Source organism: Phyllostomus hastatus, unplaced genomic scaffold, assembly GCF_019186645.2.
Source record: "Phyllostomus hastatus isolate PE091 unplaced genomic scaffold, TTU_PhHast_1.1 phas_scaffold_142, whole genome shotgun sequence".
Lineage (NCBI taxonomy): Eukaryota > Metazoa > Chordata > Mammalia > Chiroptera > Phyllostomidae > Phyllostomus > Phyllostomus hastatus.
This window is the reverse complement of record NW_025334010.1, coordinates 572,709-588,204: the sequence shown is the minus strand read 5'-3', so window position 1 is coordinate 588,204 and position 15,496 is coordinate 572,709. Positions and strand designations below refer to the sequence as shown.

Genomic DNA, 15,496 nt, shown 5'->3' with positions numbered 1-15,496 from the left:
TCCCATTTTTTCCCAGTACTATATTTTTTCTTTGTTAACTTTAATACACTGTATTTGATCTATTTGGACTTTATACTGGTATATGGTTTCAAGTAGGCCAACAGCTTAATTTTTTTCAGATGGCCATTCTGTTATTTCAATATCAATTATAAATAATTTCTCTGATCTGAAGTATCACTTTTATCTATACTAAATTTTCACTAAATTCCCATGCTATGTGTATTCACTTTCTAGACTATCTATTCTACTGGGATACAGTCACACACACTTTTTAAATTTTGAGGTTCATAACTGCAGTTTAATGTATGACAGAGCTTGTCTGCCTTCACTGTTTCCTTTTTCAGCTTCTTTCAATTTCCATAACAACTCTAAAATACATCAGCCTTATTTTCATAGGTTACTTTTATAAGCTGGCTATGGGTTGAGTAAAGGTTGCTTTAAGGCACTACGTGTTAGGATAGTCTGTTATACAGCAACAGATAATGAATACAGGCATACGAGGGGCTTTTTGCATGTCAGGGTGAGTCTTTTTTTCTGCAGAAAGTATATTTAGCTAGAATTTTAGTTCTGTCCCTTTGGGCTCTCGGTTTCTTCTTGATACTTCTTTCCACTTTCTCTTTGGACTCCACCTGATCTCATCTGGGACTGGAAGTGATTTCACATAATTTGAAATGTGTGGATTATCTCTTAGCTTCACTAAACATGGAGTTTTCAGAGTTCCTTTTCAGTTTTCTTACTGCTTTGACATAATCGCCAGGGAAAAAAGAGGAACACCATGGTTTGTGCAGCAGTGTTTATAGCAGAAGCCTAATTGTTTTTTTAACTTTCATTTCCCTGATCAACAGCAGTGATAAGCTCCTTTTCACATTTTACTTGGCAGTAGGTACTGTTTTTCTCATTTAACCACCAGTCTTACCTTGCCTGTATTTTTTATTGACTTGAGGAAGCTCTTGGTATATTAAAGATACTGTTTTTTATCTATTAAAATGTTTGTATTTTCTGACAGTCTGTTACTTGTACTTTAATTTTTATCTTTCTTATCTGATTCATAGTCTCATCCTTTATACTTAAAGTTTCTAATTCTTTTGACCATTTGTGCTATCTTTACTGCTTTGAAAATTGCTATAGTTCATATTTTTGTAAAAATAAATGATAAAGGATAAATATTCAGTGTAGTATTTTAATTAGAAGATCCCCATCTCCTACTTTATTATTTCACAATGAATAACACCATTAACAAACAGTATTTTTGGAAGAAAAATTAAGAGAAATAAAAGGAACTTTATTGTCTGTGTAAGCATAAAAGAGATAGCTAGATTATGGTTCAGATTATAGGAAAAATTAAGCTGTAATGTAATAAAAAAGAATAAACTATTCATTTTTTTAAGCTGACCCTTAATCATCTACCCATATTTTTTGGACTATAAGATGCACTCCCCCCAAATTTGGGAGAAAGCGGGGTGCGTCTTATAGTTCGAATGTAGCTTACCTGGCTTGCTGTAGGGGGTGGGGAGGGGCAGCAGCCTATGTTATTTATGTTATTAAATACTTTAACACATTTTTTTTGCTTTAAAATTTTTTTTCCTATTTTCCTCTAAAACCTAAGTGAGTCTTCTGGTCCGGTGTGTCTTACAGTCTGAAAAACTCAGTATATACATCCTATTGTGTGTGCTTTAAAATTGGGGGGAAAAAAAAACAAACCTTCAGTGATGCCTACATTTACAGTATCTTTTCATTGAAAAAAGAAGTGGTTTAAACTTTTCTATAGTCAATTTGCCAGTTATTTCCATTATGACCTGATTTTTTAAGTATTACTTAGGAAGGCCTAATAAAGCCCTACCCATCCCTGACCGGTGTGGCTCATTGGGTTGGGCAATGTCCCGAAAACCTAAAGTTACAGGTTCAATTCCCAGTCAGGGCACATGGCTGAGTTGAGGGCTGGGTCCCAGGTTCAGGACTTGGGAGAGGCAACCAATCAATGTTACTCTTTCATATTGACGTTTCTGTCCCTCTCTTTCTCCCTCCCTCCCCCTCTCTCTAAAAATAAACAAATAAAATTTAAAAAACATTTAAAGAAGGAAGGAAGGAAAAAAAGACCTGGTCAGGTAGCTCAGCTGGTTAGAGCTTCGTCCCAACATGCAAAGGCTGTGGGTTTGATCCCTGGTCAGGGCACGTACAAAAATCAACCAATGAATGCACAAATAAGTGGAACAACAAATCCCTCTCTCTTTCTCCCTACCTCCCCTTTCCTCTCTAAAAATCAGTAAGTTTAAAAATATATATTAAAAAATTTTTAAAGAAGGCCTAGGAAAACAGGGCTTCTCTGACCTGTGAGAGCTGAAGGGTGTGTGCACACTTCCCTGTACAATGACACACCATCTAAAGGGCGGGGCGAGGCCGGCCGACATTTCTGTAGAACTTGAAGGAACTTGAAGTCTGGGAGAAACTGAATTATCCAAAAAGGAGGGCTTTTTAAGAACTAAATAACATTTAAATTAAAGATGATCGGTCTTTAGAATTCATCTGGAATTTATGATAAAATGTGGCATTTAATTTAATTTTTTAATTTTCCAGTTGTAGTACCCGCATGGACTCACCTCCTCTCGCATCAATGCCGCGCTGTTTTAAGATACACAGCACTGAAGTAGCCCCGTTCTATCGTTCCCTGGCCGTCGTGAGACCTTGGCCGTCAACTCTAAGCCTCAGCTTCCACTTCGCAGCATTGTTTTAAGAACTAAGTATAGACAGCATTTAAGTAAATACATTGTTTAGCCCCATGCCTCACACAAAATAGGCACTCACATGTGATTTTTACTAATACTATCATAAAGCGTGATGACATTAGACTGCAAGCAAAAAGTAATGATAATAAGTTACTAGGTATTTTTAAAATACAACAAACCCTGCTTTTCTTTTATTTTCCATGTATTCAAGCTCCAAGGCGACGTGTGGGGAGTTCATTCAGATCACTCTTCATTCGGATGTTCTGTTCTCTGGGCTAATGAGGTGAGGAGTGAAAGGAGCAGAGAAGCTTATAGAAGGTTCTTTAGAAAGGGAGCCAGGGTTAGTAACAAAGAGGAAGAAGTCAGGCTTCACTTGGATTCCCACAAGAAGGGGCTAAAAGCTTGCGGTTCACAGTTGCTTAGCAACATATAAATGCTCAACAAAGGACAGAAGTCAAGGCAGAGCAAAACCAGGCAAATTTTACTCTCACTTACCCACTTATTATTTCCACATTGTACATAAGTCCAAGAGAAACAGAATATAAGTTTGACCTCCAAAAACAAGCCAGCCAGCCAGCCAGTGAAGGGAATGCAAATCAAGCATAAGCATCAAAACGTAGTCGGTAGATAAACACGCAGACAACAGGGCAGGTGCTCACAGATGGGTCCCATGTGCAGCAGAATCATTCTGTTCAATGGGGCACGAATGGTATTTATTAGTGCTTCTGGGAGCACGTGGAAGGCTGTGAGGTGGCCCATGCCTTTGGGAACCTCAAAATCTACTGGGGAGAATGAAACCAGTATCCAGATCATCCCACCACAAAGCAGAATTCATGTCACAACTAAGCAACACCCATGTATACATCCTCAAAGGTAGGAGACAGTTAAGGCTTGGGGGGTGGGGGGCATCCAGAAAAGCTCCCTGAGGAGGAACCTCTGGCTAAGTTAACCTCTAAGAGACAAACGGCAGGGGGTTGGACTAAACAGAATTTCAACAGATGCGAAGAGCACATGTCCGCATGTCAGGGCGAAATCTCCGGGTATGTCCAAAACAATAATAACCCAAATCCTGTTGCAAAATAGGGTTCTACTGGAATGGCCGCAGTGAGAGATACAATTATTGCCATATTTTGGAGGTCCTTCGATGCCAACTTTAGGGACCATGCTTTATTTGATAAGCACTGAGAGGGGATGAGGTGTGGGTGAAATGGTCAGAGTCACGCCTTCAGCAGATTCATCTAGTGATGGTAGTTTTGATGGCGGGGGCAGGGGGGTGCGGTGCGGTGGGAGAGGAGAGTGTAATGGAGCAAGTGGTGAAGAAGTTTAAGCAGAGAGGAGGACGGTCTAATCTAAAATAGGGTCCACAGGAAGGGGAAGAAAAGGACAGATAACAGACACGAAACTGAAGACAGCTGCTGACTAGGCAGAAGGACTCAGTGTAGAGTGGGGAGTGACAAGTGACGCCGAGACTGTAAGCCTGCTTCACTGGGTGGGTATCAAGAACAGAAAAAACAGATTTGACTGAGTGGTGGAGGGGCTGGTAAGGGAAAAGGAGGAGGAGGAGGAAGAGGACAGATTTTTGCACCTGCTGAGTTTGAAGTGCTCACCAGTACCACCAGGTGCAAATGCCCAGCAACAGAAAGAAAAACACAGGTTTAGAGTTTTGAGGAAGGTCAAGGCTTTGGTAACGACTCACGTGAAGGTCAGAACTAAAGCTATGTAAGCAGATGTAAGCCCCAAGGAACAGGAGCACATTAATCTGAAAGACAAAAGAGGGCTAGCTAAGGAGAACCCCGCAGGGCAGGCAGATGGGGGAGAGGGAGGGAGACGCAGCAGCACTGCTGGCTGGGGAAGAGACCCCAGTGCGGCATGGCAGGAGCCAAGAGAAGGCGGCCACTCAGGAGGACACGCAGATGGGCAAGTATGGGTGGTATTTACTTTCCTTTTCCAAATATCTCCTGCCAACATCGGGTATTACTTTTGTAAAAATATTCGTAGCCAGTTTTTTAAAGAAATAATTTGTTATCAAGAGAAGCAAATACTACAGAGACACAGCAGGATGAGGGCAGAGGACGGTATCACAGGGAGAGATCAGGAACTCGTGCGTGTCCTTTAGAAACACGTGTCAACAGAATGGGGAGCAGAAGCAAGAGGACTATATGGGCCATGGGGTCAGGTCGGGTGGGGTGGGGTGGGGTGGGGGCACTCTGGGCAAGTGACTAATTGGCAGAATGATCACTTGAGTGGGTTAGAAAGCCAAGTGGGTTTTTTTTTTCCCAGGAAAAAAGAGGTACCTTTGTTGAAGAAGGGAAGGACAGTAAAAGAGGGAAAGGTTGCAGATTCAGGCAGAAGTGGCTCTTTTGAGTGGGGACCAGAAAATAAACCTTGAAAAGCCAAAAGCAGGGCGTGTCTCCCAGTGCAGAGGGGTGGGGGAGGGAACAGAGGAAACGAGACTGAGAGATTTTAAAGCCAACAGAGGAAGCTCAGGGATCTCCGTTTGAAGGTCGGAGAAGATCTGTGGCGGGCAGAAAAGCAGCCTCGCCCTTCACCAGACCAGGCCAGGGCTCTTGTTCTTCTTAAATCCCAAAGGTCGGGCAGATGTAGGGGAAACTCCCCACGTCAACATTTCAGTAGGTCCCAACGTCAGCATAAAAGAAACCACGTCTGGGTCCGTGGACCTCGACATTGACCAAACCGACTAACAGACCGGGCTGTAGAGGAGGATACAAACAACATGAAGACCAGAAGGCCCAGATGACACTCCCTGCCGCACACGCAGGAATTCCACCACGCTCTGAACGGAATTCAGACACCAGGCGCTCTTGCTCAGAAGGACGGAGAGCTTCACTGCAGGTGGCGGCTGGGAAACACTTAAGTGACAGAAAAGGACAGAGGATTTCCAGCGTGAAGCCAGAGGACAACTGAAGTTCCATCAATCTCCTCTAGTCCGACTCCACAGATAAGCACTGCACGATGTGTCGGGAGCCTTGCATCCAGTTTTCAGAAGGATCATTCTAAACACCAAGGGATACATCACAGGGAAAGTAAGAGTCCCACAGGAACACAGCTGGAACAGCGACACCCCCTGCTGAGCGGGAATCAGTGACACTAGCCCGTCTCAGGACCTGCAATCTCACCTTGGAATTCCTATTGTACTGAAGTTCTTCTCCTCATCCCGAAAGACAGTGAATGAAGAGTGTCCCCATGCCTTCCGCATTCGAGTCTGAGGGTTTTCATCTATTGCAACTCAAGATGCCCCCACCTTCAGGAGTGGCCCCTCCCCAGCGTGGCTCTCGGCCTGGGGTTGCTCCCCAGCAGGATGACGGGGTGGACCGCTGTGCACAGATAAGCCACCACCCTCCACTTCAGTTCCCGAGATGGGAAAACACCTGCAGCGCTGAGCACCAGTGACAGAAAAGAGGAGGTGAGGAGAATGGCGAAGGACACGAGGATGAGGAGAGCCTTGATGTGCGCCTGGGCACTGGGGTCGTGAGAGCCCGAGATGGGCAGGAAGGTCCTCCTGGCGTGCCTTCCCAGAGATGTGATCAGCAAAACCATGCCAGAGAGGAAGGCAACAGCAGGGACTGTCCAGGCAACAATTTTTAGAGGGAAGAAATAGAATTTCTCGTATGTTCTCCTAATAGCGTCCCCAGTGACATTCTGAGACTGCAGACCTCCCCTGAAGTACTTCTGATAGATGCGTTGGTTGCCTATGAAAAATAAGATGGTGCTCAACGTGGAGAGCCCCACAGAGCTGAGCAGCATCCATGGAACCAGCCCAGACACCTTCCACTTGAGCCGGAGGAAGAGCAGGTGAGTTAGGGTTGCAATTTTCACGCAGTAGAAGACACTGAGCCAGCTGGAAAACCAGAAGGTGGCAGCACTGAAGAAGTCCCATTGGAAGGCTAGGAACTGGAGTACAGGGTTGGACGGGGTGGCCTTTGGACACAGGAAAACAAATTCTCTCACCGATCACCACCCACTGCAGACAGAAGCAGGACGCCCCCAGGCTGATCAGTAACTTATCACAAGGTGACAGTGCTCTCCGTAGCAGCCACTGCACGCCCAGTGCCGCAGCGATCAAGCCGTTGCTCACCACGGCCTCCAGGCACAGAGGGAATGAAACGATATCCAAGACCATGGCGCTCTCATCCACCACCGGAAGTCCCGGAACCACGCCCCCATGCAGCTCCCCTGTGGACCAGGGGGGTGCCAAGACTTCCAGGTCTATTCCTGCCCTGTTGCCCTGAAAGGTCCTGGATGATGAGTGGCTCTCCAGCTGCCCCAAATGCAGAGGACAGAGTAGGGGGCGGGGGGCAGCTATCTGAGGAGCAACAAAGAGTTCTTCTCAGAATGGATGCAAATAACGTGAAGGCTCAGATTCGAAAGTCCTCTCACCTGCCCGCGAATTTGCCTGCTCTTTCTCTGCCAGTTTTCGGCCTGTGTGGAACACTCACGTGGATAACACATCAGGCCCTCCCATTTGGCGTCCCTTACAGAGCAGTTGATACTTCTTACAGCTGACACCTAAGCCATGATCCTCTATCTCCTGGCAGCTGGTGAGGAAATCCACAGGGTGCGCCCCTGCAGACACTATAAATCTCGGCACACGCATAAGAAATAACTAAGGAGATGATAACTGTTATTATAATGACTATCTTTCATTCCATCTATCCTGTGTAGTCAAAAGTAGTCCAAGGAGAATCCAGGAGAGCATCAGGGGTGCAGCACAGGTCCAGTGAACCAAATGGTAGGCCATCTCCTTTACCAGAGAAAGGCAGAGTAAGCAAAGACCACATTTTCCACAGGAATGAGTTCAAAGAGTAATAAATAAACAAACAGACACAGTCAGTCAGCCAGCAATCAGGTGAGCGCCTACTCACTCGGGTGAGAGTAAGCAGGTTAGTGTGTTGCAGAAATTGTTCTGAGTCGAATATGGCGATAAACGCTCAGGAGGAAGCAAAGTGAGAGCCAGGGAGCACCCCATAGGACACTCACCTCCTGGCTAGCATCCTATCTCACCAGTTCCTGGCATGGAGCCCACAAAGAGGACAGACCACCCAGCATCCCTTTCCAGTTCCCAGTCTACCTAGGACAAAGGTGCAGGTGGGATCGTCCCTCCAACACAGAGGCTGAGCTCTACAGTGAGCACGGCACTCCTGGGGAAAGCGAAGGTGAATTAAGGTAACTCACTTGCTTGTTCCACCTTGCTTGATGCATATCTCCAGGGAACAGAGTTCCCAGCTGCTCTCTCCCCTGCCCTTGTTCCTCCGGATGACATCGGGCTGTTCCCTGATGGAACTAGGAGCAATGACTCAAACTTTGGGTTCTTAGCTGTAGAGTTTGGCCAGCCACAAAATCCTCCATATGGAAAACTCATCTGCTCCCATCTACCTTCTACATCTTCATTGGCTGATACAATGGGCAATGTACACAGTTAATCTTCTGTCCATTTAAAAACTTACTAAGCACTTCCTGTCCGTGATAATGACCCTGTGCAAGGCACTGGGGACTACAACAATGAACTAGGTATCCTCTCTCGCAGTGCTTTCACGCACTAATCATAAACCACAAACATTTACTGGAAAGGGGGAATAACCATTTGTATTTAAAACATGCATTGTGTTTTCTGGTGATTTCTTTTATTTGTTCGGTGCATTTTGCTCTCTCATATTCAGATTTATCTTCTTAAGTGGAAGCCAAGTCTGAATGTAAAAATGTTCACAGTCAATCTTTGTAAGCGAAACCACGAGAGGGGTAGAGGTAGGAATCCTAAGTAGGTTCTCCATATGGGAAAACACTCAACTCAGTACTCTGTCTCAGAGGAATTAAAAAAGGGGAAGATTCCAAATGCCTGTGGTTCTAAATGTCACATGTCATCCTATTCCCATCCAAAGAATTCTCAGAAGAGTTCAGCCGCAGCCCCTTCACAGTGGGACCACAAAGACGCTGCCTGGCATGCTGGAAGGAAGGAGGCATGGCATCAGTAAAGGAGGGGGGGTGTGATTATTGTCCAGGGAGCGAGGTGAGTTTGGCTGCAGCAGAGGGTTCACGTAAGAGAACATGAGCAAGAGGGTGCACACCAGAACAGGAGGAAGGGAACTAAGGCCACCAGTACCAGATGGGGTAGGAAAACGTGCCAATAGAAGGTCTATATTCTATCAGCCAGGGTGCCGTTTTGATGGGAACTCGGGGAGGCAACTGTTAGCACCAGAATTGTATTGGGTGGCTGATGAGATGACCATCAGACCAGATAGGGTCAGGTCGCTCAGCAGCAGCCTGAGCACTGATGGAGAAATCCTCCCCTTGAGCAGGAAGAGGAGGAGGTGGAGGAGAATGAGTGAGATCTTTTCACAGCAGAAGACAGCAGGCGGGGCAGTAGGCCAGAAAGTGAGAGTGTAGTGAAGGCCCAGGGGATGCTGAAATAGTCAGCTCTGGCACAAAACTCAAGGGAGGCCAGGAGGTTGTTCAGGAGGGCCACCCCATGCAGGCCAAAGTGGGAGGTGGCCAAGAAGGCCACAGTCCCATCGCCTGCGGGCAGTGTCTGGCGCCGCACCCACTCCCTGCCAAGCACAGCAACCCCAAAGCCACTCTGCAACACTGCAGCCAACGACTCCAGGGAGAAGACGACCACGGAGACCAAGAAAGGCCAGGAGGACACCTTCCCCAGGGAGGTCCTGCTCAGACTCGGCTTCAGCCGGAGAGTGCTGAGACACATCCACAGGGGACCAGCCGACCTGGCCGAGCCACTCTCCTGACACCGGAGATCCACAAAGCTCTCTCCTTGGATTCATGCAAAAGCCTAGCAGCCAGCAAACACCCCCAGACCTCCAGGATTTGAAAAGAGGATCCCCGTGATTTCCCCTCGCAGGCAAATCACTCCCAGCTCAACGGCATCCTGTCTCTGTTTGCATAAGCTGTGTTTGCCTGTTCTTTTTCAGAGCCACATGCTAGAAAATGTGGACAAAACAGAGGTTCCAGGGGTGACTGAAAACTGACCAAAATTAATCTGTTCCTAATAAGTCTCTGAGGAAGTAAGAAAAGTAGTAGATAAGTCATCAGGAAAAGAAGGGAAAGACAGAGACAGGGAGCAGAGGCCATCGGAGACCCAAGGGGCATCACAGTGGGAGCCGGGAAGCGAGAGTGAGTGGTACAAGGAGAGCTCGGAACAGAGCTCCCAGCAATCCCCGGGGGTGGGGGGGAGACTGCTTCATGTAGGACGCAGGACGAGCCACACGCTATAACAATTAACACTGCTTAAGATAATACCAACCAACCCTGCCATTTACCAAGTCATTTTACACATGTTACATTTTGCCTCCACCACCAACCACACAAAGTGACACTGGCTCAGATCAGCCACCCCTGGCTCGGGGAGCCATGAGGAAAGGCCCAGCTAAGGAGGGCTGTAAAAGGCAGGCATGCCTATGCATGGAGAAAAGGAAAAGCAAAAGGGGAGACAGGGGGGAGAGGGGAGAATAGAAGAAAGCAGAGGTGTGGGTGGAGAACCAGCGAAGGGAGTCCCCTCTTCTGATGTCAAAGATCCTGGAGTCACATTCCCCACTCCCCAACACGTCTTTGCATGGTCTCACTCGAGATTCCACAGGTGAGAGGTCTAAGCCTGAAAGATTAAAGAGAAATAAAAACCCTGTATAGGCCACCAAAACACACACACAGAAATGTAAACAAGGGTAAACATGCACAGTGGAGACCTCAGGAAAAAGAGCTCCCGCTACCTCTCAAACACAGCATTTGCTTGAAGGGCTGCTTCATTTTCAGGGAACTTTCCAAAGACTATCAAAGAGCAGATAGTCCAGTCCGATCACTGCTTTTGCAGCTTAGCTTCAGTGGCTTCACTGAATTCTTCTCTCATTTTTTCACCTGGCTTCTTGAAGACAGCAGCAGCGAGTGGCTTCTGCGTATTTCACAACACTTCAGCTCTTCGAACCCTCTGGCAAAACGCCAGCTTCACGATGTCCTCAAGAAGCAAGTCGAGGCCGTGGCACACACGCCCTGTTGTGCTCACAGGCAACCTCCACGTGACATGCACCGTCATCAGAGCATACAGTTTGCAGGGCGCAGTCCCGTGACTCCCTTTTCTACCAATAACAGTTCTCTGCAGAGTCCATGCTTTCTCCTGCTTCAGTGCTCCTCCACAAGGAAGCTGAGCGAGTCCCCTTCCTCGCGCACCTGCCCCTCCATCCCTTGGTGCTCCACCAGGTATGTCTTAGACAGGGCTATGTCCCATCCATAGTCAGCCACCAAAAGAGGCCACAAGAAGGACAAGGCTTTCCATTTTTGGGTGTTTTTTTTCTCAAGTCCTTCCACTTTGCAATAGCTATCAACGTACTAGGAATTTCTCACAAGAGTTCGGGTCATGTGTCTCTTTTCTAAAGGTGTCTCATGCCTGCAGATGAAGCTGATGAATCTTTTCCTGTAGCACAAATGGCAGTATTTGTAGGGCGATATCTGAGTCCTTTGTGAGATGATGCTGGTGTCAAACGAGTCACAGCAGAAAGCTGGATCTTGAGTGGACAGTTCTGGAAAGACCTACTTGCACTTGGTTCTCTCTACTAGTAAAGGATTTTTTTTTATCTCCATTCATGAGTTTGTTTTATTTCCTCTTATTACATTTAAAAATCAATTGGGTCATCTTACAGGCATGTAAAAATATATATGTCACATGGCAGGGTTTGTAAATCTTGGTGTCCATCCTTTACTGGGCTTTTGAGTGGCACGCTGTGTGTGAATATGTACCCCCACCTTACCCTCAGTTTTGCTTTTGTGTGGTTTGTTAACCACAGTCAAGTGTGGTTTGAAAATATTACATGTAAAATTCCAGAAATAAAATTTGTATGTTTTAAGTTGCATGCTGTTTGAATAGTGTGATGAAATCTTGTCCTGCTCTGCTCCATCCTGCTTAGGACATCAACTATGCCTTTGTCCAGTGCTCCACCCTGTGTCCAGGACCTGCCCGTGGCCACTTAGACATCATCTGGGATTGACTGTCCCAGTACCACAGTGCTTTGTGCTCAAATAGCCCCAAAGTGCAAGACCAGTGATGCTAGAAACTTGGATTTGCCAAAGAGAAGCCATAAAGTATATACGTTTGTATATGAAAAAACAGTACATAGGGTTCGGCACCACCCACAGTTGCAGGCATCCACTTAGGGGTCTTAGAAGTAAATCCCCCTGCAAATAAGGGGGATTACCCTACTACCACCTTTTTCCAGGTAAAAGAAGAAGGAAGTGATTTTTAAAAAGAAATTTTTTTATCCTAACTCAAAGACATTTTTTCATGGCTTTTACAGAAGGAGGAAGGAAAGATGGGAAGGGAAAGAGAAACATCACTGAGAGAAGAATCAACTGGTTGCCTCCCATACATGCCCAGACTGGGGATCGTCTGCACCTGGACCACGGATGGAACCTACAACCTAGGTATGTGCCCTAACCAGGAATCTAACCCTTCAGTTAGGGGGATGATGCTCCAACCAGCTGAGCCACACTGGGCAGAAATAATGTTTTTAATGGCTAGATTGCACATAAATATAAACTAAATCATATGCAAATTTAATCATCATTTTCCTGTATAAAAAGCTCTAAATATTTATTTTTCTGGCCCTATAGACCTCCTCTCAGTCATATACTCAGGTAAGTAATTGTGGATAAAATATTAGATCTAATAGTAATACAGTATAAAGCAGAATTTTAGCTTTCTGAAAGTGAATTTGAGAATTTCCAACATTCGCAATTATCAAAATGTTAAAGTACAGTTAAATATTGTTCAGTATTCAGGTAAGTTTACGTGCTTTCCTTTCAAATAAAAAAGAGCATTTTAAAGTTAGAGTCCAATTTTATTTCAATTCAAAAACTTCTAGCACAAGCTCTTTCTCTGTCTTGCACCATTTGTGAAATTGGAAGCAATGAAATTAATCTCTAATGGAATAAACCAATATTCCTCTCATAATGCTATAATCTTCACTTGAATGTCTAGCATCTGCTGGGAGGATAAATCATGCCCAACTTCTAAATCAGAGATTTTCAAACCATCCCTTCTTCAAACAGAAGGGCTTTGTTTATATCTATGGTACTTTATATACTGAGCTTCTGCATGAGATTTCAGTAACACACAGGACTCCACTGCAAAAACAAAACAAAAACAAATTTAAAACTGCTGTCCTCAGTCAAAAGTCACCGAGAGGAGAAAAGACAGATTCAATCAATGTATCTTTTCTTACTCTGTCCTCAAAATTCTGCTAAATTGGCTATAAAGGGATACCTAGAAATTAACTTCAAGGCATCAATCCACAATAATGAAGAGAATGGGGGGGCAAGTTTTTTGGAAAACTGGAAAGCAGAGATCAGAAGCGTAGCAGGACTGAGAACAGTGGACCCTGTGCAAGTGGCAGGAAAGGTCAAGAACTAACCTGACTTTTTTATTCAGGCTTTATAGTACCTGATAAAGAAAAGTTTTCTAGAACTTTTCTAGAAAAAACTGGCAAAAATTTGATTAAAATTCCATTTAAGATACAAATTCCCAGATCACATCTCCATTCTTATTTTTCTGGGCAACCACTCCGGCCCCACCCTGGGAAAAGAGTGGGGGTTTCTTTTTGCAGGAGAGGTGTCTATTCTCTGGAGCAGATAAAACAGCATTTCTGAGCTGGATGTATGCCAGACACACCTGAGGCAAAGGTTTCCTGAAAACAGGAAATTCAGTGAACAAATGCTTTTCCCCGCACTTGCCTCCCAGAACACACACCCAGGCCTTCACTCTCCAGGTGGAAGAGCAGTGTAATCTTTCCCAAGAATACACACATTCTAAGAGGAAGGTCTAACAAACTGACATCAGTGCTTCCTCAAATAACTGGCCCAGCCAATCCCTCTGCAGTGAAGCCTTCGGTCCACAAGCCCCACCCACGAGTTCAGAGTGTCCAGTCGGCCCTTCCACCCTCGCTCAACCTGGGCGGGAAACAGCGAATTAGGGACGTCTGAGGCAAGATGGAAGACCAAAACAACAATGCAAGAAGAAGAAAACTTTCCCCCAAAAAATAGTCTCAGAAAAGTAAGAGTCTATAACATAACCATATCAAATAATAGGATGTTGGTTAAAAGAACCTCTCAAAAATGTTTAAAGAAGAGCTCTTGGGCACTAGAGAAATCCTGGAACTTCAGGCCAAGATGGAGGCATAGGTAGACACACTGTGACTCCTTGCACAACCAAAAGAGGGACAACAACAATTAAAAAACAAAACAACCAGAACTGCCAGAAAAACCTAACTGTATGGAAGTCCAACAACCAAGGAGTTGAAGGAGAAACATTCATGCAGACCGGTAGGAGGGGTGGAGATGGGCAGCCGGGCAGAGAGGACTCACAGCAAGGCGGCAGCTGGTGGACTAGGCAGTCCCACATTCGCGTGCAGATAAACCAGGAGGACAACTGGCAAGTAAGATAAACCATGCAACCCAGGGTCCCAGCGCAGGAAAATAAAGCCTCAAAACCTCTGACTAAAAACACCTGTGGGGACTGTGGTGCCAGGAAGAAATCCCAGCCTCACAGGAGAGTTCATTGGAGAGACCCACAGGGTCCTAGAATGTACACAAGCCCACCACCCAGGAATCAGCACCAGAAGGGTCCAATTTGCTTGTGGGGAGTGGGGAAGTGACTGAAAGCCAGCCCAGAGCAAGCAGCACTGTTCCCTCTCGAACCCCTCCCCAACTGACAGCATCTTAACTCAGCAACCTGGGTTGCCCCACCCTGGTGAACACTTAAGGCTCCACCCCTTACTACTTAACAGGCGCACTGAGACAAAAAAAAAAAAAGAAAAATGACCCAAATGAAAGAACAGATCAAAGCTCCAGAAAAAAATACAACTAAGCAATGAAGAGATATCCAACCTATCAGATGCACAGTTCAAAACACTGGTAATCAGGAAGCTCACAGAACTGGTTGAGTATGGTCACAAAATAGAGGAAAAACTGAAGGCTATGAAAAGTGAAATAAAGGAAAATGTGCAGGGAACCAACAATGACGGGAAAGCAACCAACACACAAATCAATGGTTTGGAGCAGAAGGAACAAAGAAACATGCAACCAGGGCTGAATGAAGAAACAAGAATTCAAAAAAAATGAAGAGAGGCTTAGGAACCTCCAGGACAACTTTAAACATTCCAACATCTGAATCATAAGGATGCCAGAAGGAGAAGAGGAAGAGCAAGAAATTGAAAACCTATTTGAACAAATAATGAAGGAGAACTTCCCCAATCTGACAAAGGACATGGACTTCCAGGAAGTCCAGAAAGCTCAGAGAGTCCCAAAGAAGTTGGACCCAAGGAAGCACACACCAATGCACATCATAATTACATTACCCAAGATGAACGATAAGGAGGCAATCTTAAAAGCAGCATGAGAAAAGGAGACAGTTACCTACAGAGGAGTTCCTATAAGACTATCAATTGACTTCTCAAAAGAGAACTTATAAGCAAGTAGGGACTGCAAAGAAGTATTCAAAGTCATGAAAGGCAAGGACCTACATCCAAGATTACTCTATCCAGCAAAGCTATCATTTGGAATGGAAAGACAGATAAAGTGCTTCTCAGATAAAGTCAAGTTAAAGGAGTTCATCATCACCCAGCCAGCCCTTATTATATGAAATGTTAAAGGGACTTATCTAAGAAAAAGAAACAGTAAAATGACAACAAACTCCCAACTATCAACAACCAAACCTAAAAAAAAAAAAAAAAAAACAGTAACAAAAACAAAGTAAGCAAACA

General features: G+C 45.2%; 1 protein-coding gene across 1 annotated transcript; it reads right to left on the bottom strand.

Moving 5' to 3' along the window:
• Positions 1–5,987: 5,987 nt before the first annotated feature.
• TAS2R60 (taste 2 receptor member 60) lies at positions 5,988–9,441 on the bottom strand. Its single transcript, XM_045857569.1, is given in 3 exon segments — positions 5,988–6,687; positions 6,689–6,917; positions 9,165–9,441. Coding segments are annotated over 3 exon segments (1,206 nt in total).
• Between the last annotated feature and the right edge of the window lie 6,055 nt (positions 9,442–15,496).